General features: G+C 45.3%; 1 protein-coding gene across 1 annotated transcript in view; it reads left to right on the forward strand.

The window, feature by feature from the left end:
- SNRPC (small nuclear ribonucleoprotein polypeptide C) overlaps window positions 1–20735 on the forward strand; it is a 280157-nt gene that overhangs the window by 102676 nt on the left and 156746 nt on the right. The window contains exon 3 of the mRNA XM_044076559.1: window positions 15456–15564. Within this exon, the coding sequence (XP_043932494.1) occupies window positions 15456–15564 (109 nt within the window). The remainder of the gene's footprint in view (window positions 1–15455; window positions 15565–20735) is intronic.

The raw sequence follows: 20735 nt of genomic DNA on the forward strand, positions 1-20735 counted from the left end.
TGCGATCTTTTTGCTACTCCCCAAAACAGCAAATGCCCAGACTTCTTTTCTCTCTTCCCACTGCCAGGCCATCCCCCCAGAGACGCTCTAACCCAGGATTGGCCCCAGGGACTTCTTTATGCCTTTCCTCCCTTTCCGCTGATTCCACAAGTTCTCCAGAAAGCCACCGTTTTGAGAGCCAAAATGATTCTCATTGCTCCCTATTGGCCTCGACAAATTTGGTTTCCGTTCCTCCATCGTCACCTTTTGGTGCAGCCGTGGCATCTGGACCCAGTACCAGACCTTCTGATTCACCAATCGGGTCAGCTGCACCGGTCTATCCCTTCTCTCAACCTCACAGCATGGTTGCTCCACTTCCTTCCTTAGCCAGGCTTCCTATGATCTCTAATCCTGTTAGGGACATCATAGTGGCTTCCCTAAAATCCTCTACTAGAAGGATTTATACCAGCAAATGGAAACGCTTCTCTTGTTGGGCAAAAGCTAAAAATATTGATCCTTTTACTGCTCCTGTTCAAGCAGTTTTGGATTTCTTAGCGGAAATTTTTCACGCGGGCTCCTCTTCTTCCACGGTCAAAGTTCAGTTGGCTGCTATCTCGAACTTTCATGTGGGGTTCGCAGATCACAACATTATGTCCCACAGGCTTTGTAGAGCCTTCTTAAAAGGAATCTTTCTCCTGAAACCTCCAGTCAGGAGGACGACTCCTCCTCAATGGGACCTAAATTTAGTGCTGACATCCTTGATTCTTCCTCCCTTCGAGCCAGCTGTTTCATGCTCCCTGAAATTTCTTTCATGGAAAACACTCTTCCTTGTTGCTATTACCTCGGCTAGGAGAGTGTCTGAACTTCATGCTCTCTCTGTTCGTCCCCCTTATTTGGTCTTCCACAAAGACAGGGTATCCTTGAGAACTAATCCGACCTTTTTGCCTAAGGTCGCTTCAAAGAATAATTTGAACCAGTCTATTGACCTTCCTGTATTTTTCCCAAATTACTCAAACAGATCGGAACAAAAATTACATTATCTTGATGTTCACCGCCAACTCGGATATTATTTGGACAGAACAAAACAATTCAGAAAATCCGATCAGCTTTTTATTTCTTATGCTGATAACAAAAAAGGCCTTCCTGTCTCAAAAGTGACCTTATCTAGATGGCTTTCTTCTGTCATCTCTGAAATCTATCAGCTCAGGGGAAAACAGCTGTGCTCAACCTAAAGCGCATTCAACCAGAAGCTTAGCCACTTCCACAACCTTTCAGGTTAGACTTCCATTAGACACTATTTGTGCAGCAGCCACTTGGGCCACTCCTCATACCTTTGTTTCTCATTACAAATTGGATTTGGCCTCCAGGGATAGAGCCAGTTTTGGCTCTACAGTTCTCAAGAGTCTGTTCCATTGAGCCACCCAGGATAGAGGTGCTAGGGACGCGGTCCCATCAAGCAAGAATGAAGGCAAGATTGACAACTTAACATTGAGAAGTTATGTACCTACCATAACGTTCCATGTTAGTTGTCTTCTCTCGCCTTCTTTCTTGTGACCCTCCCTCCTTCCCCCTGGCCTGGACAGACCTTTTTCTCCCTACTTGGAAGAATGCTTCTTAAGACCATACAGTTCTGGTCTTCCTTACCCATCCTTCAGGCCCTTTTTTCTGCCTTCTTTCTTCCTTCTGGGAAGTTTTTTATGCTAGGTGTTATTGCCTGTAGACAACAAACGAGATCTGGGTACTTACCGCCTTGCATCATGGGATATGGGGCTGCCTCGAGCTGGTAAAAGTGACTCACGAGCTTAGCAAAGTGCCCAGTCGGAGCCGAGGATCGGCTCCGAACCCATCAAGCAAGAAAGAAGGCGAGAGAAGACAACTAACATGGAACGTTATGGTAGGTACAAAACTTCTCATTATCCATGCTAAGATGCATGGTGCAGCCTGTACTTCCATTAAATGCTGTCTGGTGTTCTTTACTCTGCTGGAAGAGCTACAAACAACACTTGAATGCTTTCAGAGAACATTTCTCTGTCTCCTGGAGACATGCGGACCAGATACAAAATTGCTACTAAACATTTTATTTACTAGAAAAAAAGACATGATAAATATTTTTCCATTTACTTTCTCTTGCATGTTGTTAGATCAAGCTAAGGGCCTTAATCCAATCATTTCGCTTTACAAGGATAAAAAAAGCTCTAACTTTTTTGGCATGCTTTTTTAAGCAGACCTTTTTACATTGCAATACCTACATTTCATAAACTGATAAGGGGAAAGAGAACAGGAGCACTTGTTTACATTAGTATCCTTATTGCACTGAGGACTTGATTGCATGCAAAGAATCATGCACTGTAATATCATTGAGAAGAAAATGGTTTTACTTTCTCCCTCTTCCCCTCCCCTAAGTATTTTTCTGAATATTGACAATGAAGTAGGCCATGTGCTTTAGAGTCCCTTGTCCAGTATTTCCATGTTTTTTTCTTGTTCTGTCATGTTTCACAAATGTAATAATGCTCTGTAATCCCACATTTGTCAATTTCCAAGTTAGTTTTATTCCTGTTCATATCCCCCTCCCAAATCCTGTCTGATTCATTTCCAACTCCGTTCTAGTTGACTCCTGTGCTTATTTCCTTATCTCAAGCATTTTACTTTGAAACATTGGAAAAGGTTTCACTGGCACAGTTTGCTATTTGTATTGCCAGAACAACAAGAAGCAGAATCTCCTGTTTCTCAGCTCAGTTTTTGTTGAGCAAACTTGTGTTTTCTTGCTGGCATGTACTTGATCAAAAACAAGATTTTGTCCCTCCAATGAATATTTTTATGATAACTGGGTACAGCAGTTTGGATCTCCTACATGCTTCTCTTCATTCTCTGAATAGTATAAATTTATTCATGTTCTGCCTGGTGTACAATAAGTAATCATTCTCCACAAACTCTGCTGTCTCCCAGTTTCAGTACTTTGCCCTTCTGCCATAGTTTTGTCAGAATCAACTCCTCCTGCTGGTGGGGTTTCACCTTTATTATTAAAGGTCTAGGAGGTTTTCTCATAGCCAGGTTTGGAGCATAAAAATAAATCTAATGTGCTCGGAGCGAATCCGAAATAAAATGAAGCGGTGAAGGAGTATATCAACTTGAATAACTCCTCTTTCGGCTGTTCAGTTGGGGATCGCCACAGCGGATCATCTCTTTCCATTTCTTCCTATCCTCTGCATCTTGCTCTGTCACACCAACCACCTGCATGTCCTCTCTCTCACCTCATCCATAAACCTTATCTTAGGCCTTCCTCTTTTCCTGTTACCTGGTAGCTTCATCCTTGGCATCTTTTTCCCAAGATACTCTGCATCCCCCCTCAGCACATGTCCAAACCAACATAATCTTGCCTCTCTGGCTTTGTTTCCAAACCTTCCAACCTGGGATGACCCTCTAATATACTTATTCCTAATCTTGTCCACCCTCGTCACACCTAGTGCGAATCTTAACATCTTTAACTCTGCCACATCAGCTCAAACTCCTGCCTTTTTGTCAATGCCATTGTCTTCAACCCATATAACATAGCTGGTCTCACTATCCTCTTGCAGACTTTCACTCTTACTGGTACTAGTCTGTCACAAATCACTCCTGACGCTCTTCTCCACCCACTCCATCCTGCCTGTACTCTCTCTTCTTCACCTCTCTTCCACACTCACCATTATTCTGAACTATTGATCCCAAGTATTTAAACTCCTCCACCTTTGCCACCTCTACTCCTTGCATCCTCACCATTCCCCTATCCTCCATCTCATTCACACACATATATTCCGTCTTAGTCCTGCTGACCTTCATTCCTCAGCATATCTCCATCTCTCCAGGGTCGTCTCCACCTGTTCCTTTCTCACTACAGATTACAATGTCATCTGCAAACATCATAGTCCACGAGGACTCCTGTCCGATCTCGTCTGTCGACCTGTCCATCACCATTGCAAATAAGAAAGGGTTCAGAGCTGATCTTTGATGTAATTCCACCTCCACCTTAAACGCATCAGTCAACTCCCACCACAGACCTCACCGCTGTCCCACTACCCTCGTACATATCCTGTACCAGTCTTACATACTTCTGATACTCCTGACTTCCTCATACAATACCACAACTCCTCTCTAGGCACCCTGTCATATGCTTTTCTCTAAATCTACAAAAATGCAATGCAACTCCTTCTGACCACCTTTGTACTTCTCCATCAACACTGTCGCACCAAACCGCATCTGTAGTGCTCTTTTCCAGCATGAAACCATGCTGCTGATCACTAATCATCATCCCTCTGTAGTTACTGCAGCTCTGCACATCACCCTTATTTTTAAAAATTGGTAATAAACACTTCTCCATTCCTCAGGCATTCTCTCATTTTCCAAGGTTTCATTAAACAATCTGGTTAAAACTCCACTGCCATTTCACCTAGACACCTCCATGCTTCCACAGGTATGTCATCTGGACCAACAGCCTTTCCATTCTTCCTCTTCATAGCTGTCCTTACTTAATCCTTGCTAATCCATTGTATTTCATGATTCACTATCCCCACATCATCCAACCTTCTCTCCCTCTCATTCTCTTTGTTCATCAACCCCTCAAAGTACTCTTTCCATCTCGTCAACACACACTCCTCGCTTGTGAGTAGGTTTCCCTCTTTATCACCTTTACCTGCACATCTTTCGTAGCTTGGTCAGTCTGTGTAGCCAACAGGTCTTTTTCTCCCTCCTTAATGTCCAACCTTTCATACAACTCTTAATATGCCTTATTCTTAGCCTTCGCCACCTCTTTGCCATGCCACCTCATCTCCTTATACTCCTGTCTACTTTCTTCATCTCTCTGACAATCCCACTTACTTTGCCACCCTCTTTTTCTGTATACTCTCCTGTACTTCCTCATTCCACCACCATGTCTCCTTGTCCTTCCTCTGTCCAGATGTCATACCAAGCACCTTTCTAGCAGTCTCCATACTAGCTCTGTTGTAGTTGTCTAGCTATCACTCTTCTTTGCCACTCAGTGCCTGTCTTAACTCATCCCTGAACTTCTCCTCACAATTACCCTTTTTCAGTTTCCACCATTTGATCCTTGGTGCTGCCCTCACACTCATCCTTTTCTTAATCACCAACGTCCTCCTACAAACAAGCATCCTATGCTGCCTAACTACACTTTCCCCGGTCACCGCTTTAATCTCCAATCTCATTCAAACTGGCCCTCCTACATAAGATCTAATCCACCTGTGTGCATCTTCCTCCACTCTTGTATGTCACCCTATGCTCCTCCCTCTTGTTAAAATACATATTCACCACAGCCATGTCCATCCTTTTCGCAAAATCCACTACCGTCTGGCCACCTGCATTCCTCTGTTTTAACACAATACCTATCCATCACTTCCTCATCCCCTCTGTTCCCTTCACCAACATGCCCATTGAAATCTGCTCCACTCACCCTTGGGTACAGTCATCACCACTTCATCCAACTCACTCAAATCCATCGCGCACCCAACTTGTGGAGCATATGCACTAACGACGTTCATTCATTACGTCATCAGTTTCCAGCTTCATAGACATCACACTATCAGACACTCTTTTTTTTCACATCCAAAACACTCCTAGCATACTGTTCCTTCAGCACAACTCCTATGCCAATTTGAACCCACCTCCGATACACCTAGCCTTACTCCCCTTCCATTTGATTTCTTGCACACACGATATACCAACCCTCCTCCTGTCCAACTAAAGGCTGGAAAAAATTGGAAGGAGCTTTGAATAGATGTTGGTAGAAGATGATAAAACCGCAAAAGTCAGAGGATGAAATGGAGAAAAGACTGTTCAAGAAGAAATTGTTCAATTAGAAGACCTAGGACATAGGGAAACTGATGATCTGAAGTAGGAATGTTCATTTGTCAGCAACCTGTGGGTTACGGATCCGATATCTGATCCGAGCCGGCAACTTGTTTCAAGCTAATGGATCCGAGCTCCTAGCCCCTCCCTTCACCCATAATCCCCTGCTAACCCTCCGTGACCTCAGATCTAGTTTGCCGCGCTTGTGATGGCTGGGTCTTTTTGAGCTCTGTCAGATAAGTGGAAAAAAAGTTAACTTTTTGAAGTATTTCTAGTCAGGAAATACTTTTTTTGTTTAAAGTAATATTTAAGTGTGTCTGTGTTAGGTTCCTTAATTTTTAATTAATACCCTCCCTTCGCTGGTCGCTAGTGTGTGAGTGTTTGTTGTGTGTCTTTTGGGGCCTGTGTGTGTAGTTGTTTTTCTTTTTTAGTTTAATAAAAAAAAAAAAAAAAAAAAAGGAATGGCTGAGGCCCCAAAAGCCATATTTTCTAAATGTACCGAGTGTGGCCATAAGCTCTCCCCGGCTGATGGCCGCACTCGGTGCCTTGGGGTTGAACACCTCACCTCGGGCTGTACTATCTGTGCAGCGTTCAACCCCAGGGCACTGAAAGAACAGAGGCCAAAGTTGGTCCTGGCGGGACTTCTACCCCCGGATTCAGCTTCGGCCTCCGCTGCTTCTGCTACTCCTGTGGCTCCATCACAGCCTGTGATGGTTGCCACTCCTGCCCCCCTGCCTCCGACTGGGACTCAAACTCCCGCTAAAGTGTCGGAGGACAGGGAGGCCAGGAGGGAGAAACGGAGGGAGAAGCACCACAAGCGGCAGGCCGAGACCTCAGTTTCGGCCCCGCCAGATAAGCGGGCTTCTCCCTCCATTGCTTCTAGGTCTCCTCCTCGTCCCCGGCTCCGATTCCCTTCTTTCTCCCCGGGGCCCGAGGAGGAGGAGACCCGATCTCCATCAAGGTCATCTAGGCGGCATTCCAGGCCTGCCTCGGTGGCCTCTTCCAGATCCACATTCAGTTTATCTGATGCAGACTTGGACCGGATGATGCGAAGGTTCATCCAGGCCCAGCTGCAGATGGGAGTGCTCTTGCCCCCCCCCCCTCAGGGGGGGGGAGCTCGACACCTTTTTTCCACCCAATTGCTCCTTCTCCGACCCGCTCCCCGGGTTTGGAGCGCTCTGAGCCAAGCAACCTTGGAGCCGGGGGTGGGTCGGCACCGACGGTACTTCGGATCCGACCCTACCCTCTAGTCTGTCAGATCCGACCTCTTGGAGCCGTGGTCCGAGCTTCGGATCCGGGGGATTCAGTGTGCCTTCGGCTTCGTCCAGGTCTGAGCACACTGGTCCCTCGGATCCAACGGTCTCTGCGCCGGCTCTGATCCCTTCATCGGATCCGAGTGGGAGCAGACTTTCGGATCCATTGGAGAGTGGCTCTCCCTCGGCATTCAATGTTGTGGAGAGGGCTCTGTTGAGAGCATCCAGACCCCCGGTCCTTGCATCGACTCCTCCCTGCACTCCCTCTCTGCTGGGCCAGGCTTCCATCACCCGGCCAAAGGGACAACCTGCTTCGATGTCACAGATAGTTCCATTGGAATAAGATGTTGCTGGCGAGGCCTCCTCTGACAGTCCCCCCGAGGAAACTCCCCGCAAGCATAAGTGCAAAAGGAGGCACGTGGACTCCCCTGAATCCTTAACGGAGGACACAGACTTGGAGGAAGGGGAAGGCTCCCCAAGATCACCCCTTGAGGATGTCTCCTTTGGAGACATCATGGAGATGCTAAGAATCAGAGGTGGGTGGTCTGCCCCAAAGTCTTCCTCTGACGAGTCCGTGTTTCTGGAGGCATTCGAGGCAGGCCCGTCTACCTCCTGGGTGTCCCCTCCAGCCGATCCCCTGGTGGACCTTATCACCACCAGGGCATGGAAGGATCCGGACACTGTGGAGCCAATACCCAAACGACCAGATAGGATTCTTAGCCCCCCCCCCCTCATACTGGTCTCATTGGAGTAAGGGCCCCCCTGTAGATGCCATGTTGACGGCGGCAGCCACAGAGGGAATTGGCTCAGGAGAGTCCCTCAGTCCATCCACCGAGCAGAGTGTCCTGTTTGACGGATTGCTTAGGGAAGAGAGTCTTTAGTTCAGTGACCTTCTCAGTAAGGTCTCTGAACTATATGGCACATGTCATCAGGATGCAGCGGGATCTTATCAAAGAATACGCTGCATTCCCCCCTGAGTCCATGTCGGAGGAGGATAAACAATTGTACTCAACCCGAATGGCCACTCTGAGATCTATTTCAAACACCTCTATGCGGCTATTGTCCCATGCCACAGAGGGAGCCGCTAGGGTCAGCGGAGCAGGCCTAGTCATGAGACGTCAGGACTGGCTCCGTCATTGTGACTTTACAGAGCCCTTTAAAGTGTCCTTCGCGAACGCCCCCTTTGGTTCTGCCCTTTTTGGCAAAACAGTTTGCGAGACGCTTGTCCAGAGCGAGAAGGACGGGAAGATGTTGTCTGCCGTCGGAGTCTGCTTCTCTGCTCCCCAGCGGTCCTTTCAAGGAACCAAAAGGGTCAGAAGATGTGGTTCCGAAAATCACAACATTCTCAACCAGCTCCGGACAACCAGTCCTACTGTGGCAGAGGTGGACAGGGAGGACGTCGCCCTAGTTGCAGAGGGGCTCCGAGAAATTTTGGGTGCAGAGAACCTTTCTCTGAACAGCCTGCGCAGCAGCCTTAAGGGGTTGCCCGGCTGCTCCACTCTGGAGGCAGTCGGGGGGCGTTTTTCGAAGCATCTAGCGGCATGGGAGTCCATCACAACAGACTGGTGCTTCGCAATCATATCCAGATGGTACAAAATACCAATTCTCCATGTCCCCCAATCCAAGAACCTCCTCGATGTACCACCCGATCACAGGGAGGCCGCAGAAATACAGCAGCTGCTAAGAAAAAGAGCCATCCAGCCCGTCCCTCAAGACCAGCTCGGATTAGGGTTCTACTCCAGGTTCTTTTTGGTGCCAAAAAGACGGGGGATTTGAGACCCATCCTAGATCTTTCCCGCTTGAACCTGTCAGTAACCAAGGAAAAATTCCGAATGGTCACTCTTCAATCTAGCCTCCCCCTTCTGAGGGAGAACGATTGGATGTGCTCTATAGACCTCAAGGATGCGTATTGCCACATCTTAATGGACAAACGATCCAGGAGGTTCCTTCGCTTCCGGCTGGGAGCCAGTCACTACCAGTTCAGGGTCCTTCCCTTTGGCCTCACCACAGCCCCCCGGGTGTTCACCAAAGTGTAAGCAGTGATTGCAGCCCACCTGAGACTCCAGGGAATTCAGGTCTTCCCGTACCTGGACGACTGGCTCCTGACCGCCCCAACAAGGCATCTACTTTGCTCGGCCAGAGACTTCTTTCTCCATCTAGCCCACAACTAGGCATTACTATCAATGTCGGCAAATCCTTACTGGCTCCAACACAGATCATAGAATTTATAGGTGCCAGGATAAACACCAGAGATTTGCGAGCCTTCCTAACTGCGGAGAGAATCAGAAATCTTCAACTTCATGTGCGGGCTATCCTTCATTCCGAGGCTTCACCAGCAGAATTGATCCTGAGGGCACTAGGCTCCATGGCAGCAGCGATTACACTCCTTCCATGCGCCCATTTGAACATGCGTCCTTTCATGCGCCCATTTGAACATGTGAGTCCTGCAATGGACTCTGTTAGTGCAATGGTCCTTCCTATCCCTCCCTTTCCACCATCCCATTGCTATCAGCAAGGCTTGCAGAAGGGCGTTACTATGGTGGCTCCAAGCAAACTTCCATACGGGCTGTCCCTTCTGCACCTCTTCCCCCCATCACCACGGACGCTTCCCGCCTCGGGTGGGGGGGGGGGGCATTACTCAGGCAGGACAGTCCAAGGCACGTGGAACGATAGAGACCTCCCTGCATATAAACGTTCTGGAGATGAGAGCGGTGCTGTTAACGTTGCAAGCACTTCAGAGCTTCCTCCCCGCAGGAACGATTGCAATTCACTCGGACAACATGTCAGTGGTCTGGTATATCAACAAACAGGGGGGAACCAGATCTTATCCTCTTTGCCGCGAAGCCATGAGAGTGTGGGAATGGGCGATCTCCACCAACCGCTTTCTGATTGCAACGCACATTCCGGGGAGGACCAACATCCTAGCGGACAAGCTCAGCCGCACCCTTCTTACCCCCTACGAGTGGTCTCTCAATCCTCTAGTAGCGAAGCAGATATTCGCAACATGGGGGCAACCCTGCTGCGATCTTTTTGCATCTCCATCAAACGCCAAATGCGACAATTTCTTCGCTCTAATCCCCCCACCAGGGGAATCTCCAAGAGACGCTCTGGTGCATGCTTGGCCACCCGGTCTACTCTATGCCTATTCTCCTCTTCCAATGATGATACAACTCTTACAGAAAGCCTCGCGGTTGGGGAGCAAAATGATTCTCATTGCCCCATTCTGGCATCGACAAATTTGGTTCCCTTACCTGTGGTCTCACCTTGTGAATCACCCTTGGATTCTAGATCCCATCCCGGATCTCATCTCCCATCCATTGGACTTGCCAACTCCAAACCTGGACAATCTGAAACTGACAGCTTGGTTGCTCCAGTTCCACTCCTAGTTAGGACTCCCGGTATCTCTTCACCAGTCAAGCCATCCTCGTGGCAGCACATAAGCCCTCCACCAGGAAGGTATAGCACAGCAAATGGAAACGTTTTTCCATCTGGGCGGAGCGCCGAGAGCTAGATCCCTTTACGGCTCCTCTTCCATCCATTTTAGACTTCCTAACTGAACTCTTTCAAGAAGGTGCTAGTTGTTCAACTGTCAAAGTGCAATTGGCAGCCATTTCTCATTATCATGTGGGACATGATACAGGACCCTTGATGTCAGCCAAATTGTGTAAAACCTTTCTCAAGGGTACCTTTTTACTTAGACCTCCTGTAAAAGAAGCCGTACCCCCATGGGATCTTTCTTTAGTTCTTCAAGCCTTGACTGCTCCACCCTTTAACCCGCTGCTTCAGTGGACCTCAAATTCTAGTCATGGAAAACAGCATTCCTTGTAGCCATTACTTCAGCGAAAAGAGTGTCGGAACTTCAGGCTCTTTCTGTCAAACCTCCATACCTGATTTTTCACCCTGATAGTGTACCTCAGGATCGATCCCTCCTTTCTTCCCAAGATAGCATCAGAAACCAACATAAACCAATCCATAAATTTACCGGTTTTCTTCCCTAAATATCAAAATAAGGGTGAATACAAGCTGCACTCATTGGATGTTCATAGGCAGCTTCGTTTTTATACCCACAGGACGGCTGGCCATAGACAATCCGACCAGCTGTTTGTTTCCTTTGCCAAATTTAATTTGGGGAAGGCTATCTCTAAAGTATCTTTATCTCGCTGGATTTCCCAATGTATCCTTCTAGCTTATCAAGCCTCGGGTAGACCCGCACCAGAAGGAGTTCGTGCTCATTCCACTCGCTCCATTTCTACTTCTGCGTCTTTCAAGTCTAGAGTTCCTTTGGATGATATTTGTTCTGCAGCCACTTGGGCTTCATCTCATACCTTTATCAACCATTACAAGCTAGACCTGCTTTCTAGAGGGAGAGCATCCTTTGACTCTGCGGTGCTTCGTAATATCCTTCCATGATGGCCACCCAGGGTGCAGGTAGCTGGGGACTCTGTCCCACAGGTTGCTGACAAATGAACATTCCTACTTCAGATTTAGAAGTTATGTACTCACCGTAACGTTCCATCTGAATAGGTAGTTCATTTGTCTGCAACCATCCCCCCTCCTTCCCCCTGACCTTCTTGGATCTATTAGTTTTTTTTTTTAGGTATTCTTTCTTGGATATATATGGAGAGGCAAACTCTATCTGAGGTCATGGAGGGTTAGCAGGGGATTATGGGTGAAGGGAGGGGCTAGGAGCTCGGATCCATTGGCTTGAAACAAGTTGCCGGCTCGGATCCGATATCGGATCCGTAACCCACAGGTTGCAGACTAACTACCTACTCAGATGGAACGTTATGGTGAGTACATAACTTCTAATTTTCTACTTTAGCAGAGAAACTGGAAGATGGACTCTGTTTTATGAAGGCACAAACCAAACAACTGTACTGGTATTCCTTAGCAGGAACTGTTAATTGAAAGGGCTCACAGTGTATGTTCCAAATACACTCATGAGAAAACGGCCAGGACCCTTATTAGCAAGTATGCAAACCTACCAACAGGAAGAGTTGATCCTGACAACTGTGTGGCAGAAGGACTAAGGTTGGAGATGGTGTTTGTGGGAAAAATTATTTTGGTACCGACAACTCAGATTTATTCCACTAATCTGGGAATGTAGAAAGGCCCATGTAAGATTCAAGCTGCTGTGTCCAGCTGTCTTAAAGAGTATTTGTTTTCCTGGAGGATCAGTCGTTCTTTGCAGAACAGGCAAGGAGGAAATGCAAATTTTTGTCCAACAAAGCCATCAACCATGTGATTTTCTTTAGGTATTAAAGCGCACACTTTGATAGTGAAACCTTTCAAAGGAAAATATTTGAAACCATAAAAGCACAGGAGTTTATCAGAAGTATTGGGAACACTGTGGAATTGAACCCGGACTCTGGAGCTGTGAGATGAATTGGAAGATCACCAGCAGCATGGAAACTAGAGAATTAATGCTTCAGTGCCACAGCTTCCATTGTCTAACTCTGAGCAAGTCACTTAACCAGACACCACTCCTAGGCTGAATCTGAAAATGGTCTATGCAGATGGAAGCTCTACCCCAGGAAAAAGATAAGTAAGCATCAGATGTGTGTGTGAAATAGAGGTATAAGAAAGCATGGACTTTTGTTGACTTGGTCAAACTTTCCTGGAATTGAAAGGCACTTGGCTCACTTCATGTCATTGTTTGAAAGGACTCTTTGGGGGGGGGGGGGGGGTTACTGTAAGTTAAAGCAGTTTAACAGCATTTCTATGAAGGTTTTGCAATAGAAGTATTTATTTTTTAGCTCTTGTAAGTGATGGCTTTTAAATGTAAACATATACCTCTCTCCTGGTGTTAAGAAATGTAGGCTGTAATCTTGATTTTTGTTGAGGTGGCTGTCAGATATCCAGAAACTATTTCCATTGCCTTGATTCAAGTGAAATGGAGTAGCAAAACTAAGAAGTTGACTTAGATGTTTGAAAGACCAAGCATGTGAGCGTAGTAGAGCATTTGTTTCATATGACAGGAAGGAACACCATTCTTCCCTTGGAAGCTGGACAGATGTACAGAGGAGTCCAGAAGTAAGCAGCTGACTTTACAGTTCTATTTTTTTTTTCTCAAGATGACTGAGCCTTCGGGTATTACTTTTTACTTTGCCTAACTTTACCACCCCTTTGGGGACATTTGCTGGAGTCTTAAATTTGTGTCTTAGCACAAGTTATTCATGTAAACTTCTGTTTTCGATCTTTGAGTTCTAGTGGAGGTTTATGATAGTCATGCATTTTGTCCTTGGCTTGATCAGCGGTGCCATTGAGGATCCTTTTGAAGGTAAACTGGTAGCTCAGACGTAGCTGGGAGGATCTTGGTATATAGATGGTTTAGAGTGAAGAAGAATTGGGCAAAGCTGGAAATGAGGGAGAGGGAAGCAGACAAGGAATAAGCAGGATTTAGATGTGTAGAGATTGTTTGGTTACGTTTGTCACCAGTATCTCTTGGCATGAATTTGTTTTCCTTCTCTTTGAAGTCTGTTGCTGTGCTTTTACACCATGTTCCATAGACATGAAAGGCTAGGTGATGTCTCTTCCTGCTGTAAAACATAATTATTTTGAATGGGAACACAGACTTCTTCCTCTTCGAGGAAGAGGTGGCAACAGAGGGGGGAAGAGTTTGCAGTAGCCTGGAAGGCAAAGATCACCTTGCAGTATACTGTTAGGCCACAGGAATTAAGGACAGGATTTGTAGTTTGTAGAAGTTCTTTTTAAAACTTAACTTTTTTTTGTTGTAGAATAGGGTCTTTCAGGTTGGATAAACTTATCTTTGTATGGTAAATGAAGCACTATGTTCTATGATGGGGAGAATAACGAAAGATTAAAAAAGGCATTAGACCAGACTAGGATGTGGATGAGCATCCATGATAGGAAATGAAAGAGCAGTAGAGGTAGGTTTTAACAGTATCGGAGATCTTATGTATGCGTGTACCTAGATCACTGTGAATTACATTTATGCGATATTGTGAAGGACTGTTAATTTTGCCAGAGGTGACTAGTAAATTGCTGTGCCCTTAGGATGAGGTAGACTAGAGAACTAGTTTACTAGTGCCGTCCTTGCCTTGAGTATTTGAAGGTCTAGGGCAGTTTGCATGATTCATTCATAACATATCCTTTCCGAATTTAGTTTAACTTTTGCCTGTACTTCAGAGGAATAAAGGGGAGAGGGTGTAGGACGGAGCCTTGAGGAATGCCCCAAGTTGTATTTTGATTATTGAAGATGGGGGGAGGATACTGTTTATTTTGATAAAGGTAAATGTTTGATAGATGCTTTAGCAGTCCATTGGATTAAATGGCTGATAACATTTGACAATGTGGCACCATTAAGCAAGCTGCAACAAAATATCAACCCTTTTGCAATGTACAGATTGGCAGTTTAGGTGGCAATACTTATTTTGTTTTGGGTTTTGACCTGTTAAAAGGAAGCTAGCAACCTTGAACGGGGCACAATCTCATTTTTGAAAGTGCTGAATTGCAGCGAGTCTGGAGAATGCAGGTTTTATCCTTGTTTGTTTTATACAGACATTGAGCACTGATTGTCTCCTTTTCAGACCCTCTGCAGGAGTACAATCTGGGCCAAACAAAGGTGTAAATTTTAAGAACCTGTATGTATAAAAGAAAATAGTTCTGCAGTCACTTGTTTCATTACTTTAAAATAAGACTTGGAGATGTGTTTATGTATGTGGATCAGTGGAGAGGGATGACTGTGGTATTTTGTCCTGTTTTAATGTAATGTCCTTTAATCCAGAGTGCCCATCCACAGAAGTTTAGGAGTGATTTGAGTAAGTGGGTAACAGAAGCTTTAAGCTTGCCAGTAAACAGTCGTATATGTTGTCCTGCCCGTGAAGATCTTCTTTTTTAAGCAGAAGCTGAAACTAGTCTTGGTAGAGGGGTTGGCCCAGTCTCCTGGGGGGGGGGGGGGTGTAAATGCTGAAGAAAATAGTGAAACTAAGAGTTAAAGGTGTTTGCCCCAGTTTCTGGGTTGTTGTGGGGTTTACCGTTCGAGTTCAGGACAGCAGACTCTTCTCAGGTTTGCATTCATGGCTAAAGGCCTTTTGGTGTCTGTACTTGTGGGGCATGTAAGCAGCCTTGGTGCTTCTTACTTGTGAGTTCCTTAATTTGGCTAAGTTTAAAATCTTGTTCCTTACATCACAAAGTGGAACTGGTAGCCTTGTATAACTTTTTTGTCTTATCCTATCAGATTGATGTACTTGTTTTGATGATAGAATATGGTAGCTTTCTTTATACAATGGACAGCTGCAGTTAACCATGTAAATGGTTAACTTTTTTTTTCTTTTCAATATATATTCCTAAATGTGTGGTATTTAATGCACGCTTCCTTGTGCTTTGCATTATTGAACCCATGCCTGTTCTCTTTTGTTGCAGCCTTCTGTAAGAAAAACGCACTGCAGTGGTCGCAAGCACAAAGAAAATGTGAAGGACTACTATCAGAAGTGGATGGAAGAGCAGGCCCAAAACCTGATTGACAAAACAAGTACGTTTACTTTTGGAGGAGCCATGTCACCAAACACTCCATTGTAGTCTGTCTGATTTTGTAGTTGTATATCCATACTGGCATTGTGTTTTCAGAAAGTCTGTCTGTTCTAGTTAAATTGCACATGTCATTCCCAGTTTGTAGCTATCCCTGGTGAGGTTTGACCACAAATCAGCCTCACTAGAAGTAATTGTAACACAACCCCCCCCCCCCAAGCAACAGCTGACCAAAACACTTTTCCAAGGCCAATTGCAACCTCTTGCGTGACAGCATAAATAGCTTCATAGCCCCCCCCCCCCCCCACTGATGGAACAGACACCTATGCTGAGTTATACACCAGTGCTTTATACGAGCACCTGCATAATGTTTTGACTCTGCCATACCTGATAGAACTAAGCAAGATCTTCAAGGAAAAACAAACCTGCCTAGTGGACAACTGCAAAAGAGGCTATTCAGTAGGAGAAATTGCTGTCTAAGAGTAGGAAAGAACGGTCTCAAAACTGGAAACACTCCCTCCTCAACTTAAGCAAGAAAATAAGACTCCTAGTGAAGTACTCCAAAGCTGGCTAAAGATGACCACAAGGCATTTTAGTTACATCTGTAACCTCAAAGGTAAGGCCCAGATCTGTGCTGAACTCCTAGTTAATGCTACTACATATTCAGAACCTGTGGATATAGCAAACCTGCTGGCTGGCACTTTCACTCCCTTGTCCCCTGCCACATATACCCTGAAGCATCTCAAACACCTAGTATCTCTGAGGAGCAGGTCTTGAACACCCTCTCCAAGGCCAAAAGCACAGCCTGTACAGGAGCAGGCAACATCCTGGGCTGTGTTCATGGGTTAAAACAGGAACTGGCATCGCCATTAGGCATGCTTTTCAGTCACAGCCCAAGCACTGCCTATGTCTCAGTGGAATGGAAAATTTACTGCCAGCATCCCTATGCACAAAAAGGGGTTGCATCCACACACCCCAGGGACTATAGACCCATTAGCCTGACTAGCCTTGGTCTGCAAGGCCATGGAACAAATCATGGACCTTGTTAACAAAGATGTAGGAAATCGCCAAATGCATGACCCCACCCAGTTTGGCTTTGGCAAGGAGAGATCATGCTTGTTTGCCTTGAAGTAGTCCACCAAGCTTGTCACCAAAGCCCAAGGCTAGGGCAAATCTGTGCATGCAGCCTACCTAGACTTGGCCAAGGCCTTTGACACCGTCCCCCACTCAGGCATTGATAAACTCGCCCGTCTCCGTATTAACCCATATATTGTCAGGTGGGTTGCAAATTGGCTAACTGAACTCTTGCAGAGTTAGAATGGGGGGGACTCCTCAAGCAGACCCGTAACCAGCAGTGTTCCACAGGGATCAGTTCTGGGACCCATACTGTTTGGAATCTGCTTTGCCAAAGTTCAGCCTAAGACTAAAGGACTGTGGCTGACACAAAGTTTGCTGATGACTGCAAACTGGGAGCGATCATTGAAACCCGTAGCATTGTCAATATCCTGCAAGAAGACCTTGTGTAGACTGGTGCCAAAGTCATGCTCTTAATGCATTTTTTTTTTTTTTTTTTTTTTTTAAGTTTTATCATCCCTTTCGGCAAGGGTGATGTTCCTGCAAACTTACATCAATAGCAATACTCCTTAAGCACACAGGTCGACAGCAGCCTTAATGTTGATCACCATGTTTCTACAGTTGTAAGAAGGGCATATTGCTCTTCTGCAGGCAATGGACTTACTTACAAGATGAAGAGGTTATAACCCCACTCCCATACTCCTCCTCATCAGGACCGTAAGAGTAGAACACTCCCTTTGGTATATTTATTTTCAAAACACCTCCAGCAATTGGAGAGACCGCAAAGGTTCCTTACAAAGAAAATCTAGGATCTTCAAGATGTTGTCACTTTACTGTGTTGTACAGACTGCTCAGAGACAAACATATGCCTTGCATACAGAGCAATCTCTTGACCCAACTTTAATGGAAATGCATATTCGCAAGTCAAATGGCACATGGAGCAGTTGCTCAAAGGACCTTTAACCTGGCATGTGACATTAACAAAACTTGCTGGAGAGGGAGATTTGTTTTGCAAAGGTTGCCCCACCTTTGGAACAAGCTTCCTAGGAGGGGCTGTGTTAAAGCCCCTCATTAGCCCTGTTTAAGCATAATTTGGATGATTGGATCAATAACTGGAAATTCACCTCTTGGGGGGGGGGGGGTTGGCTGGTTGTTAGCCTAGTACCCTCATGAAATTTATTATTGGGGCAGTTTAAGTGCCGCATTCACTGCTGTGTATTACCCTGTACTTGTCTCACCTCCACCATTGTGCTTGTGAACCCTTTCATATGTTAAAGAATACTTTTGTGATGACTTGACTCCTTGCACTAGGTGGCTTTCTGTCCCTGTCTGTCAGAGCATAGAGTTGGGGGAATGAGGTTTCTGGCCGTTAGGATTTAGAAAGAGACACTTGAATGTTCAGTTCTGGTATATTGGTTTCGGGTAATCTATTTTTGAGCACCGCTGGAGGTTTTGTTGGCTTATCAGCATCTTTATCTGGGAAGCAGGGTGTTAAAATGGGAATGTCGGGTACTTGGATGCATCCTGGTTACACTACAAATGTGCTTTAGGAATCCTAAGTGTTGAACGGACTTGTGCTTCTGCTATCCCCTCTCTTAGTGGTAGCTGCTGCATTATATTACACTGGTACTTTTTTTGTAGCCCTTCAAGAACTTCACCCTTTCTGAGACGCAGAGAGAAAGCTTTATATTGAGAGAACTTGTAAGTGCATTTTCCTGTGTGTTGTACTCTACCACTCAGTCCTGGGACTGCCACCTTCTTGTTTTGTAGTATCTGGTAAAAATCTTACTTTCCCTGGAGTGCATCTGTTTTGAAGTGCTAATTTCAACAGATGGAGTACATGCAGGGCAGATGCCGTATCGTAGACTGAGTGAGTGAGTATTTTTCTGTTTTTGTTTTTTCTTGCTTTAGAGACATAGATGCAGTTTGTTCCTGGCTTCCATTACCTTTTCAGATGTTTGGCTACTTGATGCTGTGTAGACAATTATTTTCCATGTGAGTGTTTGCTTGTTTTAATGCAGATAACACACTTGGAGTTTTCAGCTAAGTTCTTGGCTTGGGAGAGAGCTGGATACATGAATGAGGAAAGGGTGGACTTAACAGGACTGAAAGTTAATGATTTTGGTCCCTAGACACTACTGAGAGTCTTGGACGTTTTGGCATCCATCTTGCTTGCTGTGTATTTGAAACCCTACATAGGATTACCCTTTTGTTTCAGTTTTCTTTGGATTCATTTCGTATCTTCCCACTTTTGTTCTGAATGTCCAAGTCACATGCCATGGTAACGGTTTTGATGTTCCTTCCCACTTTTGTTCTGAATGTCCAAGTCACATGCCATGGTAACGGTTTTGATGTTCTGTTGAGGCGTTATTGTGCACTTGCCTCTGTATTTAACCGTTTCAGCTTGCAGTTTTGTTGGGATTATGGTAGCATAGCGACTCCTAGTTGTGTCCATATGTACACCCAAAAGGATATACACTATAACGTATTTATTTTACATTTGTTGACCGGGATTGTGTGACTGAGCTGAAGAGCCTTTTTTTCAGTGGAGGCCCAGGGAGAAAAGCTCCAACATATTGTACAATTTTCATTATAAATTAGCATTGAACAGCTATGTTACAGGATTATTGCAAGGCATTAAGTAGCAATACAATGTTATACAGTGTCAATAATCAGGAGTATAGCATAACTATTTCATGATGTATAAAAAGAAATATGTCATTAAGATGAGTATAGTTTTTGGGGTAAGGGGTTAAAAAAAACAATTTTATCATGCTGTAGTTGCATGAAGGCAAGACAATTACAATAGAATGTTTCTCTGAGGCGATTTGCTTAACAGATTTTAGAAGACAGTCGAAAGAGTAGTCCAGGAAGATTAGAGAGAGCTAGTGAGAAGAGTGAGTTAAGGGCAGAAAGTAGATTAAGGGCAGAAAGTAGATTAAGGTATGAGAAGTAGGGGATGTTAGAGGGAGAGCGCAGTGGTAGGACCAGTGACTTGCTGTTTGGTGGCTATCTTAAATTTAGGATGTATAAGGGTCCTGATTTCTAGTGGGAGTGTATTCCAGGCAATAGTGGGTTGTTAGCTGTACATGTTGCGTCCAAATTTATACTTGGGTTTGTAGATTTGTAGTAGGTCTTGGTTAGAGCTTCGGAGATGTCTGGAGGGAGAATAATGGGAGATGAGGGGGGATAGTGCTGGGCAGTAGGAAGGCTGCTATAGGATAGAATGGATGATCTGGAGCTGAGAGAGAAGAAGCTGGTGGGGTAATTCAAGCCAGTTTAGGTGTTTTAGAGAGACACTGATGGGATTTGTAGGTTTGTTGGGCAGCAAATCTCGCTACCTTGTAGGTAAATTCGAGTTTGGTCAGGAGTGCTGAGTTACAAATTGTGAGAATTTGAGAATTCTACGTTTAGACTGGATAGAAGGCAGGTAAGAATGAGAGTAATCTTTGCTTCAGAGGTAAGGAATTTCCCGTTACTGTAAAGGAGCCCTACTTTTGAATGTCTTTTTGATACAGTTATTAACATGCAAGTCAAATTTAAGCTGATTGTCTATGGTTGTGCCTAAGAGCTTAGTACTGCATTCTACCTGAATGGGAGTGTTATTAAGGGACTGTATGGAGAAGGAGGGTTTAATATTCTTGAACACTTAGGTAGGAAGAGTAACCGTTTTGTGTTTTTTTAGGGTTAAGGATGAGTTGGTTGTTGGAGAGGCATGTTTCAACCAAGTTAGAAGATGCTCAAGTAGCTGAGAAGAGCTTGGAGGGAGAGTTGGCTGCGGTGATGACTGTAGAGTCATCTGCGTATTGCACTAAAGATGACTGAGAACAGGAGGTATAGAGTTGATTAGTAAAGCTAAAAAGTAAGGCCCTAGGATAGACCCTTGAGGTACACCCATTTTGACAGGGAGAGGAGGGGAGAGTGCAGAGTGCCATCTCACCGAGTGAGGTAGCTGGAGAACCATGCAGCAGTATCGGAGAAGTTCAGGTCATGCAGTTTGTGCAGCAGGTGAGTGAAGAGTGTATTGACAGTCTAAAACCCTGTACGTGTTCATTATGCTGCTGCACTTTGTACGTGGGTCAGAACTGAAAAGGATCAATA

Source organism: Protopterus annectens, chromosome 7.part0 (assembly GCF_019279795.1).
Source record: "Protopterus annectens isolate FY-2018-M chromosome 7.part0, PAN1.0, whole genome shotgun sequence".
Taxonomy (NCBI): Eukaryota; Metazoa; Chordata; order Ceratodontiformes; family Protopteridae; genus Protopterus; species Protopterus annectens.